General features: G+C 39.3%; 1 protein-coding gene and 1 pseudogene across 3 annotated transcripts in view; one reads left to right on the top strand and one right to left on the bottom strand.

Moving 5' to 3' along the window:
• Positions 1 to 17,447, top strand: part of SMARCC1 (SWI/SNF related, matrix associated, actin dependent regulator of chromatin subfamily c member 1) — a 173,290-nt gene that overhangs the window by 12,616 nt on the left and 143,227 nt on the right. For all 3 annotated transcript variants that reach the window (XM_041762049.1, XM_041762048.1, XM_041762050.1), the window contains exon 3: positions 16,726 to 16,811. In XM_041762049.1, the coding sequence (XP_041617983.1) occupies positions 16,726 to 16,811 (86 nt within the window). The remainder of the gene's footprint in view (positions 1 to 16,725; positions 16,812 to 17,447) is intronic.
• Positions 4,000 to 11,942, bottom strand: LOC121494510 (annotated as a pseudogene).

Here is a 17,447-nt window from a genome sequence, read left to right as displayed (position 1 = left end):
GCAGTGGATTTAGAAAGGACAGAGAGGAACTGAGAGCTCAAGGGAGCAGAACTTAGTAGTATTTTGGGGGAGCAATATAAGGGTTGGAAAAAGAATTTACTAGGGGCACTACACTTAGCAGTCAGACACTTTTAGCACTAAGGGGGAAAGCCAGAATAAAAGCAGGTTTCTGGGGAAAGGTACTCAGTTTAGTCTGTGTCATGGTTGGTTCTCTGACAGGCAACTTGGAGTTAGAAATCTTAAGGCTACTAGGAAGTGAGATCTGGAGTTTAGAGTATAGGTTGAATTAGAAGACGAGATTTGGGAGTTACTGGGTACTGGTTAAATTATAGTTGGAATAAGATCATACCTTCTGTTTGCATTTGCTTTAGAACTTTGTCCTTTTAAAATATTTTTTAATGTGTGATTTATGTTATATGTGTGTAATGTATTAGTGTAGTAAGTACCTGTATATAATTTATGAATAAATTTTTAGATTTTGGATAATTTATGAATAAATTTTTAGATACTGGAGGTACATGCTTGTTTTGTAGTAATGGGGATTACTGCATTGGATGATCAGTGTAACTTCATTTTCTTTTTTTTTTTTTTTTTTTTTTTTTGTAACTTCATTTTCTGAGCCGTGTGACTAATTGATGTTTTTTGGGTAACTTTTGTAAGTTTAAAATTAATTCAAAGTAAAGATTTTGCAAGGATAGTACAAAGAACTTTCATTTTCCCTTTATTTAGAATCCCTGCTTGTTAACATTTTACTATATTTGCTTTATTACTCTTTTGCTCTGTGTATTTTTTTTCTGAATCATTGGAAAGTTTCATGTTCTTTTACCTCTAATTACATGAGAGTTTATTTCTTATTCTTGTGTATTATGAACCAGATTAGAATTATTAAATCAGAAACTGGTTGAAGTTATCATTTAAAATACTGTAACAGGGATCCCTGGGTGGCGCAGCGGTTGGGCGCCTGCCTTTGGCCCAGGGCGCGATCCTGGAGACCCGGGATCGAATCCCACGTCGGGCTCCCGGTGCATGGAGCCTGCTTCTCCCTCTGCCTGTGTCTCTGCCTCTCTCTCTCTCTATCTGTGACTATCATAAATAAATAAAAATTAAAAAAAACATACTGTAACATAATACATGTAGATTGTACTTTATTTAAAGTGTGACATTAATATCTAGAATAAAATTTACAGATACCATTACGTGAAGTGTTCTATATAATGTTTCACATTATATTGATATTCCCAATTAGGATTGTATGAGTGGTCTTAAAAAATAGTATGTACAGGAGGCTTTATTTATGGGATATTTAACTCTTGGGAACGAAACCATTATTTTTTTTCAAGATTTTAAAGACTAAGGAAGAATATTTTTAGGCAAAAGCCATAAATAAAAATATTCATGGCTTAGTGCCAGTGGGACCAGATGTACTTCTCTTTTTCTTAAAATAATGTTTAACATTTTCCCAAATGAAAGGGATTGTATAATGTGTAATGGTGTCAAGTAAAAGTGGATAAGAAAGACAATAAAGCAAAGAATGTTTTAGTGAAACATGTCAGCTGTTTAACCTTAAACGTGTTTTGTTTTTTCTTTCTGAATAAGCAGTACTGATATAAGAGTTCACTGTTTGGGCTGATTTTTTTTTTTTCAATCAGAGTGGAACTTTATTTATTTTTAAAATATTTATTTATTCATGAGAGAAAAAGAGAGAGGCAGAGACCCAGGCAGAGGGAGAAACAGGCTTCAAATAGGGAACCAAATGCGGGACTCGATCCTGGATCTCCGGGATCTGGCCCTGGGCTGCCCTCTCCCTCCAATTTTACTGATGTGATTGATGTATTATAAATGGTACATATTGACAATATGATGAGTTCAAGGTAATGAACATTTCCATCATTCCCAGATGTTTCTTTGAAGTCCATCTCCGACCCCAGTCCCCTGGCAACCATTGACACTACAGATTTATTTACAAGTTCATGAAATTTGTATAAATAGAATCACAGGGTATACTTCTTCTGCCTCAGTTCTTTCTCTCATCATAATGGATTCTGAGATGTGCATCATCTGCGTTGTGTATTATTTTTCCTCTTTATTGTAATTAGTATTCCATTGTATCAATAAATCACAGTTCATTTATCCTTTTACTGTTTGATGGGAATTTGGGTTGTTTACAGCTTTGTAAGTAAAGTTGCTGCTGTTATTAATATTCAAGTCTTTTTGTGACATATTTTCATTTCTCCTAGGTTAATAACCCAGGAGTGGAATGTTTGGGTCATAGGATTGGTAGCATTTAACTTTAGAAGACACTGCTAAGCCTGTTTTCTAAAGCGCTTGTATCATTTTACATACCATCTAGCAGTGTAGTAGTATATGATAGTTCCGGTTCCTTTGCATTCTTGTCAGCAGTTGGTATGATTAGTCTTCATAATTTTATTCATTTTGATAGGTATGTAGTGAAATCTCATACTTCTAATTTGCATTTTCATGATGAGTGATGTTAAACATCTTTTTATGTGCTTATTGACCATTTGTGTCTCTTCCTTTGCTTGTTCAAACAAATTTTTTTTTTTTTAATGATAGAGAGAGAGAGACAGAGACAGAGACATAGGCAGAGGGAGAAGCAGGCTCCATGCACTGGGAGCCCGACGTGGGATTCGATCCCAGGTCTCCAGGATCGTGCCTTGGGCCAAAGGCAGGGGCTAAACCGCAGCGCCACCCAGGGATCCCTCAAACAATTTTTTAATTTGGTCCCAAGACCACTCCACTTTCAGAGATTTACTAGAAAGACTTACTGGAACTCAGCCTATACTTGTACTTATAATTAAGATTTTTTTTTTTTAAGTTAAGCAATCTCTACACCCAACCTGGTGTTGGAACTCACAACCCTGAGAGATTAAGAGTTGCATGCTTTTCCCAGTGAGCCAGATAGGCGCCCCATGTACTTATAGCTAAGATTTGTTACTGCAGTGTAGTGCATATACAAAGCCTAGTCACAAGGGAAAAAGACGTAGGTGTAGCCTGGAGGAATTGATGCTATGGGTTTCTGTATGCTCGCTTCCCCCCCCCCACCCCCCCTTTTTTTAATTTTATTTATCTTAAAAAGACATGAGAGACGCAGAGACACATAGGCAGAGGTAGAAGCAGGCTCCCTGAGGGGAACCTGATGCAGAACTTGATCCCAGGACCTCAGGATCACAACCTGAGCCAAAGGCAGATGCTCAACCACTGAGCCACCCAGGTGTCCCTGTATGCTCTCTTCCTTATGTGAGGGGTCACACAAAGTGCATTATTTCCCAGCACTGAAAATGTAGTAGCATACAGGCAATTTCTGCCCAAGGAAGCCTGTTAGAGTCTCATGCCCAAGGATTTTATTGGGGGCTGGTACCTTTTCCTGGCACATACTTAAACTTCCAGACTCCCCAGAAGGAAAGTAGTATTCATCATTCATCAACAAACCAAATTGTTGGGATGCCTGGGTGGCTCAGCGGTTGAGGGACTGGCTTCATTTCACCTTAGGGCCTGATCTTGGGATCTGGGATTGAATCCTGCATCAGGCTCTCTGTGGGGAGCCTGTTTCTCTTTCTCTGTGTTTCTCATGAATAAATAAATATATCTTAAAAAAAAAAAAAACCACATTGTGCAAATAGTTTAGGTTCAGTGAATTACCTTTCTTATCAGTTGACTAGGAATACTCTTAGAGGCAGATTCCCAGATGCTAGCCAAGGGCCAATTGGTAAACAGGTCTGAGGGTAGTAATCTCAGGCCTGCTGTGTTTTCTGCAGTTTTGTTTTTAAATTAAATTCTAAAAAATCTTTATATGTTCTGCGTACAATTTCTTTATAATATTACTGCACATATTTCTTCCCAGCTTGAGATTTGACTTTTTTTTTCTTATCAGTGTTTTCCCAAGAACAAAAGTTTTAAATTTTGATGAAGTTCAATTTATTGATTTTTATGATTTGTTCAGAGAAACCTTTACATACCCGAAAGTCACAAACTGCTGCATTTTTTTATTTTTTGCCTGTCACAATAAAGTTTATTATGAAAACAGGCTGGGGTGGGGACAGGGGGACAGACAAGTACATTTAGGTTGGGTGGCTCAAGTGAGGTAGTGCGGCTTCTTCACATTGATGCCATATGCCATATTCGCTGAGGGCAGGGGTCAAGTCCTCCATGGTAGAGTGTACTTGTGGTCCTTGAGCTTGCTTCAGGAGCTGCCAGAAGCTGTGCCCTTCATTTTGCAGTGCTGTAGGGCATCATTGGCAATATCTGAGATGAATTTCTGGGCAGCTAGGAAGATGAGCCAAATTATGTGCGGGTCCGAGGCCTCAAAGCCAGCCATGATTCAGGTAGTAACCAGTCACTGCATCTGGGATCCTAGATGTATAGTCCTCCAGCTGCATCTGGAAGTCCGCTAGAGGTGTGCTGGACACCACTGGCTTCAGGTCTCTGTTGGCGGCGCTCAGCAGTATGTAAACCCCCTTAGACATGGCTCCCTCTGGGGGTGCTCAGCCGGCTCTCCAGCCCCCGCTGCAGCTCCAGCCCCGGGTACCCCCCCCCCCCCCCCCAGTCCCCCTGGGTCTGGCCTTGTTCTCTGCAGTGGCGCCCCGGGTGAGCAGCACTGTGGGGGCTGTGACCGCAGGCGCTGAGTCCGGGTGCGGGGCCGTGGAACCCACGCCAGAGCTGCTGCAGTTCATTGGGCTGGTGGGAGAGGCGGCAAGCCTGTTTGCTGTATTTTCTTGTAGAGATTTTTATACTTTTAGGTTTTCATATATTTTGGGTTAATTTTTATGTGTAGTATGAGGGTAAGGGCTAATATTCTCTCTTTTTTTTTCAGTATGGATATCCAGTTATTTTAGAGCTATCGTGTGTTGGAAGGATGTTGACCAGATATGTGTTGGTGTATATCTGGATTTATTCATGAGAGACACAGGGAGAGGCAGAGACACAGGCAGAGGGAGAAGCAGGCTTCATGCAGGGAGCCCGATGTGAGACTCGATCCTGGGACTCCAGGATCATGCCCTGCGCCGAAGGCAGATGCTTAACCACTGACCCACCTAGGGATCCCCTCAAATCTTTATTTTTTATTTTTATTTTTTAATTTTTATTTATTTATGATAGTCACACAGAGAGAGAGAGAGAGAGGCAGAGACACAGGCAGAGGGAGAAGCAGGCTCCATGCACCGGGAGCCCAATGTGGGATTCGATCCCGGGTCTCCAGGATCGCGCCCTGGGCCAAAGGCAGGCACCAAACCCCTGCGCCACCCAGGGATCCCTCAAATAAATCTTTAAACAGCACTACCACCACTATGAAAAATAGATTCCAGCTTGTTCTAGCAGTTTTCTTGGTAAAAGTAAAAATATAGGTGTAAGGTAGACATACTATTTGAATGTTTATTATACTAGTTTGCCATCACCTCCAGCTCCTAAGGAAGGCTCCAAAGAGGTAGGTCTTGTTTCAACTCATATCTGAGACAGTGTATTTTTATGTAATCTGAGGACTAACAAAATGTTGTAGTGCCCTTTGAATTGAAGTCAAATTTTATCAATTAAATGTTGATAAGATTTGCTTTGTTTTCCTATTCACTGCAGGTGTTTAGTATGTATTTATTGATTGACATGCCTTGTTGTGATGTTGGTAACTGTCTCAAAGACAGGAAGAGTGAAGGGCTGTTAATGAAATTAGAGAAATGAACAATATTTAGGGAAATTTATTTTTTTCATGAAATATCTACAAAAATGTAAAACACTGCTGATTTATTTTAAAGCAATGATCAGAACTTTGTGCAATTATTAATTCTCAGTAGGAGATGGATACATCTATATTCAGGGACATGCGTTAAATTTTTTAGAATATATTTCCAGACTGTCACAGGAGCTTAACATGTTTTTATATATAATTTTGGAATACATGTAAATACTTTGAAGATAAAATTTATTGTCAAAGCCATTTCTACAAATGAGGCTGTGTATTTGGACTGGGTTAGTATTCTTCTGGAACATTTTATTTATTTATTTATTTTTATTATTATTTTTTAAAGATTTTACTTATTTATTCATAGAGAGAGAGAGGGGCAGAGGCACAGGCAGAGGGAGAAGCAGGCTCCACGCAGGGAGACCAATGTGGGACTCGATCCAGGGTCCCCAGGATCAAACCCTGGGCTGCAGGCGACTCTAAACCGCGGCGCCACTGGGCTGCCCTCTTTTGGAACATTTTAGATGAGTCACAGTCCATAGGCTATCTCTCTCTGACACTTTGGAATTTCTATCCAGTAAGTGTGACTGACTTCATGGCAGAGATTCTCATGAACTTGGTCAGTGTGATATAATGGAAAGAATATGAGTCAGAGGACTGTCACTTCGGCAGTCACTTTCCTTCATTTGATTTAGTAAACCATGCTCTGTGATAAATAAGTTTTAGGGAGAAGGAAGTTGATAAAAAGGGGCTTATAATTCTCAGAAAAAAGAGTTGGACCTAATCTTTGGTTTTATGATTGTTCTTTGCAGAGCACCTGAGTGACTGAGGGATAGAGGCATAAATGGGAAGATCTGAGAGGAATCTGGTTTTCAGGTTTTTCCCTTTGAACAGTTTTTCCTGATAGACTTCTTTTTGAGCTTTCTGCTCCTGAAGGAGTTCTATCTGTAGCAAAGAAACATTAGAAAACTGTTGGATTTGGTGGACGTGATGATTCCTCCAACTTTGGGTATTATGATCTGTATCTGAGAATAGTATTATTCTCCTAAGATTGTGCAAAATCATTGGACTTTTCGGAACAGAGAAGGGTGAAAGCCAAGATTAGCATGTAGGTCTAAGAAGCAAGAATAAAGGGACTTCCGAAGACAGATCACCAGTCTGTCACCACAATGACTGAATTCTTGAAGTCACTTGAGAAGGTAGTTCCTGGTGGCCAGGATATCTGATCTAGCAGGGAGAGTGTGGCTGTAAAGACTCAGGCTGAAGGGGTCTCTCCTTAAAATATTGTCTTAGAAGTACTATGATCAAATTTAGGAAATTTAACTTTGAGACGAACAGTACAGTTACTTACTATATAATCAGTTGTTACATTTCAACAAATTGTCTCAAAAATGTCCTCTTTAAGATTCAAACTAGAGTTGCACATTTTATTTAGTTATATTTCTTTAGTCTTAGTTTGAAATAATTCATCTTGGGGATGCCTGGGTGGCTCAGCGGTTGAGTGTCTGCCTTTGGCCCAGGGCGTGATCCTGGGGTCCGAGATTGAGTCTCACATCAGGCTCCCTGCATGGAGCCTGCTTCTCCCTCTGCCTGTGTCACTGCCCCCCTCTCTGTATCTCTCATGAATAAATAAAATCATAAAAAAATTAGTTCATCCTGTTTTTGTCATTCATGACTTAAATTTTTGAAGTATATAGGCAAGCATAATTGTACAGTTCTACCATGTTATTACTTGGAGTTGAAATTTCTTCATGTCATTGCTGTTTAAGGGGTTGGTAAATTTTTTCTTAAAGCAACAGATGGGGGGATCCCTGGGTGGTGCAGCGGTTTAGCGCCTGCCTTTGGCCCAGGGCATGATCCTGGAGTCCCTGGATCGAGTCCTGCGTCAGGCTCCCGGCATGGAGCCTGCTTCTCCCTCCTCCTGTGTGTCTGCCTCTCCCTCTCTCTATGTCTATCATATATAAATAAATAAATCTTAAAAAAAAAAAAAAAAGCAACAGATGGTAAGTATTTTAGGCTTGCAAGCTATATAGACTTTGTCACAACTAATCAGTTCTGTTGCAACATAAAAACAAAGATAATATCTAAACGAGTAAGCTTGACTGTGTTCAATTAAAAGTGTAATTGAAGAAGTGAGTGGCATTTTCGACTCTTGCTGTATAATATTCCGTTGTGGGAATATTCCATTTCCACAAAGGACAGAATTTATCCATTCTGCCATTGATTGTTTTTTAGGGTAATTTGTAGTTTAGAGCTATTATAAATAGTGTTACTGTGAATATTTTTGTATGTATATGTCTTTTGGTAAACTTAAGTATTTCTCTTATATTTCTAGGAATCTAATTGCTGGGTAATGGAATGTACATGTTCAGCTTTGGTAGATACTGCTAATTTTCTAGAGCAGTTGTACCAATTTATACTCCAACAAGCAATGTACAAGGGTTCTAATTCTCTCCTTTCTCACTGGTGCTTGTATGTTTTCTTATTTTAGGTTTTTTTTTTAAAGATTTATTTTTTTAAAGACTGATTGATTGATTGATTGATTTATGATACAGAAAGAGAGGCAGGCTCCCTGCAGGGGAGAGGGAGAGAACCTCCAGCAGACTTACTACTGAGTGTGGGTCTTGATCTCATGATACATGAGATCATGACCTGAGCTGAAATCATGAGTTGGACACTAAGCCACCCAGGTGCCCCCTTATTTTAGTTTTGGGGTGGATTGTCATGATACTGCTTTTTGTTTAGTTGCTGATGACTTGTGAGGTTGTGCACACTTTTGTATTCATTAAACATTTGGATAGTCTCTTTATTGAAGTGCCTGTTCAGATATTTTGCCCGTTGTTTTGTAATCCAGTCATTTATCTTTCTCATTAAAAAAGATTAATTCCATAACATACAGTGTTTTATTAGTCTCAGGTGTACAATATAGTGATTCAACAATTCTATATGTTATTAATTGCTCATCATGATAATTGTACTCCTTAATCCCCATCACCTATTTCATCCATCTCCCTACTCACCTCCCCTCTGATAACCGTAAGTTGGTTCTCTACAGTTAAGAGTCTGTTTCTTGGCTTGTCTCTCTGTCTTTTCCTTTGTTGTTTGTTTTATTTCTTAAATTACACATGTGAGTGAAATCATATGGTATTTGTCTTTCTCTGACTGACTTATTTTGCTTAACATTATAATCGCTAGCTCCATCCCTGTTGTTGCAAATGGCAAGATTTCATTATTCTTTTGTTCTTTATGGCTGAATATTCTGGTGTGTGTGTATGTGTGTGTGTGTGTGTGTGTGTGTATGCATGCACGCACACCACATTTTCTTTATTCATCTAGTGATGGTCACTAGGGCTGCTTCCATAATTTGGCTATTGTAAGTAATGCTGTAATAAGCACAAGGGTACATATATCCTTTCAGATTAGTGTTTTTGTATTCTTTGGGTAAATACCCGATAGTGGAATTACCAGACAATAGGGTAGTTCTATTTTTAACTTTTTGAGGAACCTCTGTACTGTTTTTCACAGTGGCTGTGCCAATTTGCATTCTCACCAAACGTGGACATGTTTCTTTTCTTTCTCATTTTTTTTTTTAAAGGAGTTTTTCTTATGTGCTCTGGTTATGGGTCCTGTGTCAGAAATATTTATTGCATGGGATCCCTGGGTGGCGCAGCGGTTTAGCGCCTGCCTTTGACCCAGGGCGCGATCCTGGAGACCCAGGATCGAGTCCCACGTCGGGCTCCCGGTGCATGGGGCCTGCTTCTCCGTCTGCCTATGTCTCTGCCTCTCTCTCTCTCTCACTGTGTGCCTATCATAAAAAAAAAAAAAAAAAAAAAAGAAATATTTATTGCAAATATCCTCTTGGTGCCTTATCTTTTTATTACCATGATGATGTCTTTTGATGAACAGAAGTTTTTTTTTTTTTTTTTTTTTTTAAGATTTTACTTAAATATTTGAGAGAGAGAGAAGAGAGTACAAGTGGGGAGGAGGGGCAGAGGGAGAAGCAGACTCCCCGCTGAGTAGGGAGCTGGATGTAGAGCTCTATCCCAGGACCCTGAGATTATCACTTGAACTAAAAGCAGACACTTAACCAACTGAGCCACTCAGATGCCCCTGAACAGAGCTCTTAATTGTAATATAGGGCAGGGATTAGTAAACTTTTCTGGTAAATTACCATTTACCAAATGGTAAACTGCTTTATCTGTAATATCTGTTAAAGGTAAATATGTGAATAGTAAATATGCAGTCTCTGCTGTAACTTCTCATCTTTGCTCTTGTGTGGGCATCGCCTCAGACAATGAGCATTATTTTTTTTCAATAAAATTTTATTTACATAAGCAGAAGCAGGGTGGGTTTGTCCTATGGGCTATAGTTTGGCCATTTTTGACAAACTAATATATGATTTTTTTTTCATATGTAATGCTTTTTATACCCTTTTAAAGAAATCTTTGCTTAATTCCAAAGTCATATTCTATGTTTTTCATAGAAGCTTTGTTGTTTTGCCTTTCACCTTTACAATATAATCCATCTGGAATTGATCTTTGTGTATTATGTGATGTAGAGGTCAGCATTCCTTTTTCTCTTAAACACGTACATCTTGGGTGCCTGGGTGGCTCAGTTGGTTAAGTGTCTGCCTTCAGTTCAGGTCATGATCCCAGGGTCCTGGGATTGAGTCCTGTGTTGGGCTCCCTGCTCAGCGGGGAGTATGCTTCTCCCACTGCTTGTATTCTCTCTCTCTTGGTCTTTCTCCATCTCTCTCAAATAAATATATAAAATCTTAAAAAAAACAAAAACCCAAAACCTGTGCATCCAGCTGTGGCTCATACATTTTGATGTGATGTTTTTTCACTCTTTTAGATCTAAAGTGTTTTCTAATTTCTCTCTCTCAATATTTTATTTATTTGTTTGAGTGAGCACGAGTGCCAGGGAGGGGGAGAAGCAGGCTCCACCCGGGCAGGGAGCCATAGGCAGACGCTTTGCCCACAGAGCCACCCAAGTGCCCCTAAAGTATTTCCTAATTTCTATTTTGACTTCTAATGGCTTACATTATTATTTCAAAAGATGATTGAATGATTGTTTTTTATTATAAATTTCAAATTTTGTTACATTAAGAACATGTTGTAATAGTTTTGTAAGTTACTGAGATTACTGGTGCTGAGAGATGTTATCAATCCAGTTTGGGTTTTTTTTTAGAGATACTCTGTTTCCTTCTGGTTTCTTTTAAAATCTCTTTTTTCTTTGCTGTTACGCAGTTGGACTACAGTGTGTCTAGCTGTATTTTTAATTTATTCCTCAGAACTGATATATTTCTTGGGGCGCCTGGGTGGCTTAGTTTGTTAGGCATCTGACTCTTGATTTCGGCCTAGGTTATGATCTCAGGGTTCTGGGAGTGAGTCCTGCCGTGGGCTCTGAGCCTAGTGGGCAGTCGTCTTGACTCAAAGATTCTCTTTCTCCCTTCCCTCTGTTGCTCCCCCTGCTTGCGTGCATGCAGTTTCAAATCTTAAAAAAACCCAAAAACTGATTCTTGAAGCTAGAGATTTATATCCTTCACAATTTCCAATCCTTCACAAATAAATTTTAAACTGTATTCTTCTATGTGTAATTTTCTAATTTGTTATATAACCTGACAGTTGTGCTTTTAGTTTCATTGAACGGTACGTGTGATAGGAGTTATATGTATATATTTTTCAAATCTTTCTCCTTAATGTCTTTAATCATCTTACATATTCTCATTGTACAGGTCTTACCATTTTTTCTTTTATATGAAATGTTAGGATTCTTCTGTTTGTTTTTTCTGTTGACTTAAAACGTAATTTGAGATTTCTGTATATTTGAATTTTGGAATGGCAGCACTTCCTTCAGTGGAATTTTACCTGGGAATTCTGTTGGCCTGGGCTGAGAATTTGCTCTTTAAGGCACTCCAGAAGACCTGCTGAACATAGGACCAGTTCTTGTGTTAATTTGTCATGGGGTTCCTATCTGAGTGGTTAGTTAAGTTCCAAACTCAAATTATGTTGAGATGGAAGCTTGTTATCCTCTGCTGGCAGGTATTTTTTTCTAGCTCATTCTTTCCCTACTGCAACCTCTTGATAGCCCTGGCTATCCATGCATGTGTGGTAGGTGATGGCCTTAGTTATGAAGTGTCCTCCCTTGCTTAGGTCTGTAGTCTTATTTCCTGTCCTGTATAGACAGTGAAACCCTATCCTTTATCAATGCTGTCATTACTTGCCTGTTTAGTCTCATTATCTGACCCCATGTCACCCTAGTGTGTGTTTTTTTTTTAATCTTAGAAGACTGCCAATCTTAGAAGACTTTTAGATTTTTTTTTTCCATCTTTCATTTTTGTACCTAGGGTTTTGCTTTCTTCCTAGAAATCCAGCTGTATGTTTAAAATAACATTTGTTATATTTTGTCTAACATATTTGAAGTAGTAGGGCTTTCTGGATACTCAGCCTGTCATATATAGTTGGAGCTGGCAATACTTTTTCATCTGTACAATGGTATGAAAAGAGTCAACTTTTGTATTGTTGTGAGGAGTAAATGAAGCACATTATTCTCATTTAAAATGCCAACACTAAAAAATTGCCATGACTTGTACTTTTTTTTTTCAGATAAATAACAAGTTGTCACTGATGTATATATAGTGCCTCATGGTAAATTTAAATTCTCAGTAATTGGGGCAGCCTGGGTGGCCCAGCGGTTTAGTGCCTGCCTTCGGCCCAGGGCATGATCCTGGAGACCTGGGATTGAGTCCCATGTCGGGCTCCCTGCATGAAGCCTGCTTCTCCCTCTGCCTGTGTCCCTGCCTCTCTCTCTCTCTGTGTCTCTCATGAGTAAATAAATAAAATCTTTAAAAAAAAAAAAATTCTCAGTAATCAATAGTAATGGTAATACTTTTTGTTCTCCCCAAGAATAGGAGCACTACAGCAATAATTACCTATGATTAGAGGTGCTAATTATAAGGCTATTAACAGTTTCTTTTATTTTAATTTTTAATATTTTTTTAAGATTTTATTTATTTATTCATGAGAGACAGAGAGGGAGAGGCAGAGACACAGGCAGAGGGAGAAGCAGGCTCCATTCAGGGAGCCCGACATGGGACTGGATCCCAGGTCTCCAGGATCACACCTTGGGCTGAAGGAGGCGCTAAACTGCTGAGCCACCCGGGCTGCCCTACAGTATCTTTTATTAATAACATTGGGAAAAATTTATAGAAAGCACTATTTGAATTCCAAAGCAGTTAAAGTATACAGAGAAATGTACAGAATATTTGATTCTCATATTTTGTGAGGTAAAGAGGTTCTTTCTGGAGTCTAAGCGATGTGCCTTTTTTTAAATCTTTTTTTTTTTTTAATTAGATTTTATCTACTTATTCATGAGAGACAGAGAGAGAGGCAGAGACATAGGCGGGGTGGGGTGGGGTGGAGAAGTAGGCTCCATGCACTGAGCCGGATGTGGGACTTGATCCCAGAACTCCAGGATCATGCTCTAGGCCGTAGACAGGCGCTAAACCATTGAGCCACCCAGGGATCCCCATTTCCCATTCCTTTTCTTTCTTTCTTTCTTTTTTTTTTTTAAAGAGATTTTATTTATTTATTCATTAGAAATAGAGAGGCAGAGACACAGGCAGGGAGAGAAGCAGGCTCCTTGCAGAGAGCCGGATGCGGGGCTTGATCCTGGGATCCAGGGATCACCTCCGAGCCAAAGGCAGACTCTCAACCTCCTGAGCCACCCAGGAGTCCCTCCCATTCCTTTTCAAGGTGTGAAGATGATGTCGTGATTTTCTGTGAACGCTCTTGGTGTCTTGGACACACTCAGTTTCTGTTCCTTTATTCACGTTCTCACATTTATTTTCTTGCACTATCATGTTGATTAAATAGACCAGAACATAGCATTATAGATGTGTATGTTCTATTTGCATAAGTATATATCCTCCTCCTTTTTCCAGTTAAGACAAATTAATAAACCAAAGAAATAAGGACACTATGGTACAAATTTTAAGCACTTTTAAGTATTGCAGTTAGATTTATCTTTTTTGGGTTTCATCAGCTCAGCAGAATTTTAGGTGGTCTATAATTAGGTAGGTTGAGACCACTTATGTACATCCAGAATAAGACTAGATTAATTTTCCAAATAGTTAATCAGAGATAGAACAGCTTATCAAAAGCAGTGTAGTCACACAGCTGGGAATAGAAGCAGGCTGTTAGAGCTGTCCTTGATCCCCAGTCTCTGATTGGGGTGTGTAGCTGCTGAGATAACTCAGGCAAAGCAGCACTTTGCTGGCTCTGGAAAGCTCAAGTTTTGGTATTCTCTTTGCCATTTTATTCCTTAAGTTTTTCAATACCACTCGAGGAATTTACAAGGAACAATCCATGCTACTCCTTCAGAGAATGTCTAAGAACACGAACTCTTGTATTCGTGTTATATCTAGTGTTAGGGCAAGCCTCTTCAGGGTGGGGGTAGTTGAGTTGTGGGTTGGATGAGGGCAGGATACAGTCAGGGCCTGGTGGGTGTCCCTGCAAAGGCTCTTGTTTCTGCCTCCAACTTGCCATCCCCTGACTCTGATCTACTGCTTTTTTATCTGGATGATTTTGATACTGAGCTTATTATTAGGATCAGAGTCCCAAATCCACTCCCACCCAAGCTCTAAGAATCCTTGATGTCTGGTGAGTGTCCTGTTTTGGGTTTTTTCTGCCACATCTTTATGGATTTGTTTTCCTTTTTGCACTTCATTACTAGAACTGGTGCCCTTGAAGAATTCTTGCTTTCCCTCTTTCTTTCCCTTTATTCAGATGTTACCCCTGGAAAATTGGAGGTCTCGGTTTTGACTTCTTCAGTCATCACTTGTCCCTGTCGTGGTGGATAAAGTCACTGTGTCTGTCTTCAGCATGTATCTGAAAATGATTTCTCAAATTTACTACCTGTCTAGAAATTGACCTTAATCTAAAATTATGTGTTTAGGTGTTTTATTGTTCTGGTCTGATCAATATGTAACACGGCTATGAATTTTTAAATGATTTTAGTATACTTCAACTATTGAGAAAAATTTTACAGGTTATCTATGTTGTCAGGAGCTCTGTTGCATATTGATGTTAAAGACCTGAATAGGACACTGCTCCTGTCCTTAAGGAGTCATATTACACATCAGTGTATACACCAGTCGTTTCAGTATTATGCTTTGAGTGGTTTGCATGTGCACAGTAGTGATATGCATGTGTGGTTGGAGAGAACATTTTAGTTCAGTCTCTGGGTGTTCAGGGAAGGCTAGTAGAACTCTTTGATTCTACTCTTTGTAGGTACCTACTAGCACATTATTCTAAGGTGCCACCACTATAAAATTGTAATAACTTGTGTATTTTCTCAAATAAATAACATGTTGTTAGTAGTAAGAATTGCACCTAGATGTATATGTTTAGGAATATGTCATGTAACGTTTGAGGTGTACCAGGGATAGTGTTGGGCAAGAAATTAGGAACTCAAACCTATGTATTTATTTGAATTTTTATTTTTGTTTTTAAAAATATTTTATTTATTTAAGAGAGAGAGCGTGAAGTGGGGAAGGACAAAGAGAGAAGCAGACAGACTCCCTGCTGAGCAGGGAGCCTGCTGTGGGGCTCAATCCCATGACCTTGAGGTCATGCCTTGAGCCCAAGGCAGATGCTTTATAAACTAGCCACCCAGGTGTACCCCTCAAACCTATGTATGTATGTATGTATTTACTTACTGCTATTTTTTAAAAGATTTTATTTATTCGTGAGAGACACAGAGAAAGAGAGAGAGGCAAAGAGGCAAGACATAGGCAGAGGGTGAAGCAGGCTCCATGCAGGGAGCCTGATGTGGGACTCGATCCCAGGTCTCCAGGATCATGCCCTGGGCCGAAGGCAGGCACTAAACCGCTGGGCCACCCAGGGATCCCTGCATGCTGTAATTCTAGTACTTTTACCTACTAGCCTGTTTGATGATCAGTTTATATGAAACTTTTAACTTCCGTAATATAGAAGTCATTCAGCATTTGATTTATTTGAGTGTTACTTTTATAATCCATAAAGTGCACATCTCTTTCAAATTGTTGCACAGACTTTAGCTTAATTTTACACATAATTTGTAGTTACACTGTGTTTTTTGGTCATTAAAATATTCTTGCAAGAGTTACAATTTTTGAGTAATTTAAAGTCAGGGACCTAAATTGGGAAAAAACTCAAATGTATACTAATAATTCTTACTCTACAGGAAAATCATATTGTAGGAAATGTTCTCTCTCTTTTTTTTTTTTATTATTTATTTATGATAGGCACACAGTGAGAGAGAGAGGCAGAGACACAGGCAGAGGGAGAAGCAGGCTCCATGCACCGCGAGCCCGACGTGGGACTCGATCCCGGGTCTCCAGGATCGCGCCCTGGGCCAAAGGCAGGCGCCAAACCGCTGCGCCACCCAGGGATCCCTGTAGGAAATGTTCTTACTGGAATTTTATATATTTTAAAAATCACATTTTAAATTTACTAGTGGAGTTTGTAGTATATCAGTATTCTGTCCATTAGTGTTTTCTGCTGAAGCATTTTGAATTATCTTTTTTATTTTTATTTTTATTTTTTTTAAATTCTTTTTTTTTTTTTTTTTTTAATTTATGATAGTCACACACAGAGAGAGAGAGAGAGAGAGAGAGAGAGGCAGAGACACAGGCAGAGGGAGAAGCAGGCTCCATGCCGGGAGCCTGATGTGGGATTCGATCCCGGGTCTCCAGGATTGCACCCTGGGCCAAAGGCAGGTGCTAAACCCCTGCGCCTCCCAGGGATCCCCTGAATTATCTTTTTTAAATCTTGTTTTTCAGAAGCCATTTACTTAAAGAGTAATATGTTAGTTGAATTAAAAATTTTTTAATCCACTTTTGAAAAAATTTCTTCATACCTTATTTGGTTCCAGAAAGTATTTAAGGAGGTTAAGTTAGCAGCTGTTTATGTCTTTTGAGTTTGTAAAACTTTGAATTCAAACATTGTGTCAGAACTTTTCTTTTTCTCATGTGTAACTTGTATCATTTTTAGGCAAAATGTTTCATGGATTTCAAAGCTGGAGGCACCTTGTGTCACATTCTTGGGGCTGCTTACAAGTACAAAAATGAACAAGGATGGTAAGTTTTTGTGTTTGTTTATATGTTTTGTTTTTAAAGATTTTATTTATTCATGAGAGACAGAGAAAGGCAGAGACATAGGCAAGGGGAGAAGCAGGCTCCATGCTGGGAGCCCGATGTGGGACTCGATACTGGAACTCCAGGATCATGCCCTGGGCCAGAGTTAGAAACTCAACTGCTGAGCCACCCAGGCGTCCCTATTTATATGTTTTGATGTGATGATATTATTATTATTATTATTATTATTATTATTTTTATTATTTTGATATTTAAATTATTTAACGTTAAATCCTCTTTTATCTTTGTATGATGTTAGAGAATTCTTTTTTTTTCTTAAGATTTTATTTATTTATTCATGAGATACACAGAGAGAGGGAGAGAGAGGCAGAGACACAGGCAAAGGGAGAAGCAGGCTCCATGCAGGGAGCCCGATGTGGGACTTGATCCCGGGACTCCAGGATCATGCCCTGGCCTGAAAGGCAGGCGCTAAACCGCTGAGCCACCCAGGGATCCCCCGATGTTAGAGAATTCTAAAGGCACATTATAATGTGCAAAGTGGAAGTTTTATCTGGTTTTCTAATTTTCTTTGTGCTTACATCAGGAAAGATACTGAACAACTGTTGCATTTATTAGGCA

The sequence above is a fragment of the Vulpes lagopus genome, chromosome 7, assembly GCF_018345385.1.
Source record: "Vulpes lagopus strain Blue_001 chromosome 7, ASM1834538v1, whole genome shotgun sequence".
Classification (NCBI taxonomy): domain Eukaryota; kingdom Metazoa; phylum Chordata; class Mammalia; order Carnivora; family Canidae; genus Vulpes; species Vulpes lagopus.
This window is presented reverse-complemented; position numbering and strand designations above follow the sequence as displayed.